Raw genomic sequence first — 6,000 nt, forward strand, 5'->3', positions numbered from 1 at the left:
GCACAGGCACCTTCTGCTGGTTACAATGATATACAGCATGCCTATGTTCTGTGTGTGTGTGTGTGTGTGTGTGTGTGTGTGTGTGTATGTACATGTGATGTGAATAGATAGCACAGGCACCTTCTGCTGGTTACAATGATATACACTCACACACACACAGAGAACATAGGCATGCTGTATATCATTGTAACCAGCAGGAGCTGCCTGTGCTATCTATTCACATCACATGTACATACACACACACACACACACACAGAACATAGGCATGCTGTATATCATTGTAACCAGGAGAAGCTGCCTGTGCTATCTATTCACATCACATGTACACACACACACAGAGAACATAGACATGCTGTATATCATTGTAACCAGGAGAAGCTGCCTGTGCTATCTATTCACATCACATGTACATACACTCACACACACACACAGAGAACATAGGCATGCTGTATATCATTGTAACTAGGAGAAGCTGCCTGTGCTATCTATTCACATCACATGTACATACACTCACACACAGAGAACATAGGCATGCTGTATATCACTGTAACCAGCAGAAGCTGCCTGTGCTATCTATTCACATCACATGTACATACACACACAGTCACACACACACACACACACACACAGAGAACATAGGCATGCTGTATATCAGTGTAACCAGCAGAAGCTGCCTGTGCTATCTATTCACATCACATGTACATACATGTACATACACACACACACAGAGAACATAGGCATGCTGTATATCATTGTAACCAGCAGAAGCTGCCTGTGCTATCTATTCACATCACATGTACATACACACACAGTCACACACACACACAGAGAACATAGGCATGCTGTATATCAGTGTAACCAGCAGAAGCTGGCTGTGCTATCTATTCACATCACATGTAGATACACACACACAGAACATAGGCATGCTGTATATCATTTTAACCAGCAGAAGCTGCCTGTGCTATCTATTCCCATCACATGTACATACACTCCACACACACACACACACACACACACACACACACACACACACACACACACAGAGAACATAGGCATGCTGTATATCATTGTAACCAGCAGAAGCTGCCTGTGCTATCTATTCATATCACATGTACATACACTCACACACACTCACACACACACACAGAGAACATAGGCATGCTGTATATCATTGTAACCAACAGAAGCTGCCTGTGCTATCTATTCACATCACATGTACATACACACACACACAGAGAACATAGGCATGCTGTATATCATTGTAACCAACAGAAGCTGCCTGTGCTATCTATTCACATCACATGTACATACACTCACACACACACAGAGAACATAGGCATGCTGTATATCATTGTAACCAGCAGAAGCTGCCTGTGCTATCTATTCACATCACATGTACATACACTCACACACACACAGAGAACATAGGCATGCTGTATGTACATGTGATGTGAATAGATAGCACAGGCAGCTTCTGCTGGTTACAATGATATACAGCATGCCTATGTTCTCTGTGTGTGTGTGTATGTACATGTATGTACATGTGATGTGAATAGATAGCACAGGCAGCTTCTGCTGGTTACACTGATATACAGCATGCCTATGTTCTCTGTGTGTGTGTGTGTGTGTGTGTGTGTGTGTGTGTGTGTGTGTGTGTGTGTGTGTGTGTGTGTGACTGTGTGTGTATGTACATGTGATGTGAATAGATAGCACAGGCAGCTTCTGCTGGTTACAGTGATATACAGCATGCCTATGTTCTCTGTGTGTGAGTGTGAGTGTATGTACATGTGATGTGAATAGATAGCACAGGCAGCTTCTCCTAGTTACAATGATATACAGCATGTCTATGTTCTCTGTGTGTGTGTGTACATGTGATGTGAATAGATAGCACAGGCAGCTTCTCCTGGTTACAATGATATACAGCATGTCTATGTTCTCTGTGTGTGTGTGTACATGTGATGTGAATAGATAGCACAGGCAGCTTCTCCTGGTTACAATGATATACAGCATGTCTATGTTCTCTGTGTGTGTGTGTACATGTGATGTGAATAGATAGCACAGGCAGCTTCTCCTGGTTACAATGATATACAGCATGCCTATGTTCTGTGTGTGTGTGTGTGTATGTACATGTGATGTGAATAGATAGCACAGGCAGCTCCTGCTGGTTACAGTGATATACAGCATGCCTATGTTCTCTGTGTGTGTGAGTGTGTGTACATGTGATGTGAATAGATAGCACAGGCAGCTTCTCCTGGTTACAATGATATACAGCATGCCTATGTTCTGTGTGTGTGTGTGTGTGTGTGTATATGTGATGTGAATAGATAGCACAGGCAGCTTCTCCTGGTTACAATGATATACAGCATGTCTATGTTCTCTGTGTGTGTGTGTATGTACATGTGATGTGAATAGATAGCACAGGCAGCTTCTGCTGGTTACAATGATATACAGCATGCCTATGTTCTCTGTGTGTGTGTATGTACATATGATGTGAATAGATAGTACAGGCAGCTTCTGCTGGTTACAATGATATACAGCATGCCTATGTTCTCTGTGTGTGTGTGTGTGTATGTTCATGTGATGTGAATAGATAGCACAGGCAGCTTCTGGTTACCATGATATACAGCATGCCTATGTTCTCTGTGTGTGTGTGTGTGAGTGTATGTATATGTGATGGGAATAGATAGCACAGGCAGCTTCTGCTGGTTACAATGATATACAGCATGCCTATGTTCTCTGTGTGTGTGTGTGTGTGTGTGTGTATGTACATGTGATGTGAATAGATAGCACAGGCAGCTTCTGCTGGTTACAATGATATACAGCATGCCTATGTTCTCTGTGTTTGTGTGTTTGTGTGTGTGTATGTACATGTGATGTGAATAGATAGCACAGGCAGCTTCTGCTGGTTACAATGATATACAGCATGCCTATGTTCTGTGTGTGTGTGTGTGTGTGTGTGTGTGTGTGTGTGTGTGTGTGAGTGTATGTACATGTGATGTGAATAGATAGCACAGGCAGCTTCTGCTGGTTACAATGATATACAGCATGCCTATGTTCTGTGTGTGTGTGTGTGTGTGTGTGTGTGTGTGTGTGTGTGTGTGTGTGTGTGTGTGTGTGTATGTACATGTGATGTGAATAGATAGCACAGGCAGCTTCTGGTTACCATGATATACAGCATGCCTATGTTCTCTGTGTGTGTGTGAGTGTATGTATATGTGATGGGAATAGATAGCACAGGCAGCTTCTGGTTACAATGATATACAGCATGCCTATGTTCTCTGTGTGTGTGTGTATGTACATGTGATGTGAATAGATAGTACAGGCAGCTTCTGCTGGTTACAATGATATACAGCATGCCTATGTTCTGTGTGTGTGTGTATGTACATGTGATGTGAATAGATAGCACAGGCAGCTTCTGCTGGTTACAGTGATATACAGCATGCCTATGTTCTCTGTGTGTGTGTGTATGTACATGTGATGTGAATAGATAGCACAGGCAGCTTCTGGTTACCATGATATACAGCATGCCTATGTTCTCTGTGTGTGTGTGTGAGTGTATGTACATGTGATGGGAATAGATAGCACAGGCAGCTTCTGCTGGTTACAATGATATACAGCATGCCTATGTTCTCTGTGTGTGTGTGTGTGTGTGTGTGTGTGTGTGTGTGTGTGTGTGTGTGTGTGTGTATGTACATGTGATGGGAATAGATAGTACAGGCAGCTTCTGCTGGTTACAATGATATACAGCATGCCTATGTTCTCTGTGTGTGTGTGTGTGAGTGTATAGATAGCACAGGCAGCTTCTGCTGGTTACAATGATATACAGCATGCCTATGTTCTCTGTGTGTGTGGCAGCTTCTGGTTACCATGATATACAGCATGTCTATGTTCTCTGTGTGTGTGACAGCTTCTGGTTACCATGATATACAGCATGCCTATGTTCTCTGTGTGTGTGACAGCTTCTGGTTACCATGATATACAGCATGTCTATGTTCTCTGTGTGTGTGACAGCTTCTGGTTACAATGATATACAGCATGTCTATGTTCTCTGTGTGTGTGACAGCTTCTGGTTACCATGATATACAGCATGCCTATGTTCTCTGTGTGTGTGACAGCTTCTGGTTACCATGATATACAGCATGCCTATGTTCTCTGTGTGTGTGACAGCTTCTGGTTACAATGATATACAGCATGCCTATGTTCTCTGTGTGTGTGACAGCTTCTGGTTACAATGATATACAGCATGTCTATGTTCTCTGTGTGTGTGACAGCTTCTGGTTACCATGATATACAGCATGCCTATGTTCTCTGTGTGTGTGACAGCTTCTGGTTACCATGATATACAGCATGCCTATGTTCTCTGTGTGTGTGACAGCTTCTGGTTACCATGATATACAGCATGTCTATGTTCTCTGTGTGTGTGACAGCTTGGGATGTTTGTTTTCACTGCTCCATAATGTGTAATGCCACATAGCTAATGAGGTTTTTCTGTGTCCTAGGTTCTGATAGGTGATGAGCCTGCACCTGGCATGGAAAACCTTCTAGAAGTAACTGTTCCACCTGAGGTGGAGGAAAAACTGAAGCTACTAGATGAAGAGGAAGAAGTAGCCTTAGACCCAAATGATGCTTCGTAAAACAGCGGAGAGTCAACGTTTCTGCTGCAGAATTTGGCTGAAATGTAGAACTGTAATATCAGTGTCATAGGAATGACCTGTGTGTTTGGGGTGATGAACCACAGTTCCACTCATTTCAGTTCCTAAGCTGAGAATTCAGTCATATTTTATAAAAATGTTTTTGAAAACTGTAGAATAAAAAGAGTAAATTTTTTCTACAAGACAAAATGTACCATATTCCGTAAACAAAAATTGTAAGTAGTTTCTTAATTCTTGGCTTTGCATACTATATAAATATAAACCTAAATTTGATAATTATTCTTCCTCCACTAGGGGGCACAGAGATCACTCTGGGTATAGCCTGGAGAGGAGAGTCTGGGCACCAAATACAGTGCCTTGCAAAAGTATTCACCCCCTTTGCATTTTTCATGTTTTGTTGCCTCACAACCTGGAATTACAATGGATTGTGTGTAGGTGTGCTTCATTTCACACACAGAACATTCCTACAACTGTGAGCTTGTGGTTTTTTATATTGTGAATCAAATAACAATTAGGACAACATAACAGAAAACTTCAGCGTGCATCACCCCCTCCTAAAGTCAGTACTTTGTCGAGCCACCTTTTGCGGCAATTACAGCTGCAAGTCGCTTTGGAGAAGTCCCTATGAGCTTGACACATCTTGCCCCTGGGATTTTTGCCCATTCCTCAAGGCAAAACTGCTCCAGCTCCTTCATGTTGGGTGGTCTCCGCTTGTGAACAGCAATCTTCAAGTCTGACCACAGATTCTCAATTGGATTGAGATCTGGGCTTTGACTAGGCCAGTGTTGGCTAACCTTGACACTCCAGCTGTTATGGAACTACATAACCCAGCATGCACTGCTACAGTTTTGCTATTAGGGCATGCTAAAACTGTGGCAGGGCATGCTGGGATATATAGTTCCACAACAGCTGGAGTGTCAAGGTTCGCCAACACTGGACTAGGCCATTCCAACACATTTAAATGTTTCCCCTTACACCACTGGAGTGTTGCTTTAGAAGTATGATTCGGGTCATTGTCCTGCTGGAAGGTGAACCTCCGTCCCAGTCTCAAATCACAGGCAGACTGACACAGGTTTTGCTCAAGAATATCCCTGTATTTAGCACCATACATCTTTCCCTCGACTCAAATCAGTTTCCCAGCATGAGGCTGCCACCACCATGTGTCACTGTGGGGACGGTGTTCTTGGGGTGATGGGATTGTTGTGTTTGCGCCAGACATAGCGTTTTCCTTGGGGGCCGAAAAGTTACATTTTAGTCTCATCTTACCAGAGCACCTTCCTCCATACATTTGGGGAGTCGCCCACATGCCTTCTGGCAAACTCAAATCGTGTCTTCTTATTTTTATCAC

The 6,000-nt window shown here is 43.0% G+C and overlaps 1 protein-coding gene across 1 annotated transcript in view; it reads left to right on the top strand.

Moving 5' to 3' along the window:
- HGH1 (HGH1 cochaperone) overlaps positions 1-5,451 on the top strand; it is a 219,453-nt gene extending 214,002 nt beyond the window's left edge. The window contains exon 7 of the mRNA XM_088461833.1: positions 4,500-5,451. Coding sequence (XP_088317959.1) covers positions 4,500-4,634 — 135 coding nt within the window. The 3' untranslated portion in view covers positions 4,635-5,451. The remainder of the gene's footprint in view (positions 1-4,499) is intronic.
- Positions 5,452-6,000: the final 549 nt, after the last annotated feature.

The sequence above is a fragment of the Taudactylus pleione genome, unplaced genomic scaffold (assembly GCF_031769625.1).
Source record: "Taudactylus pleione unplaced genomic scaffold, aTauple2 ptg001108l, whole genome shotgun sequence".
In the NCBI taxonomy this organism is placed as follows: domain Eukaryota; kingdom Metazoa; phylum Chordata; class Amphibia; order Anura; family Myobatrachidae; genus Taudactylus; species Taudactylus pleione.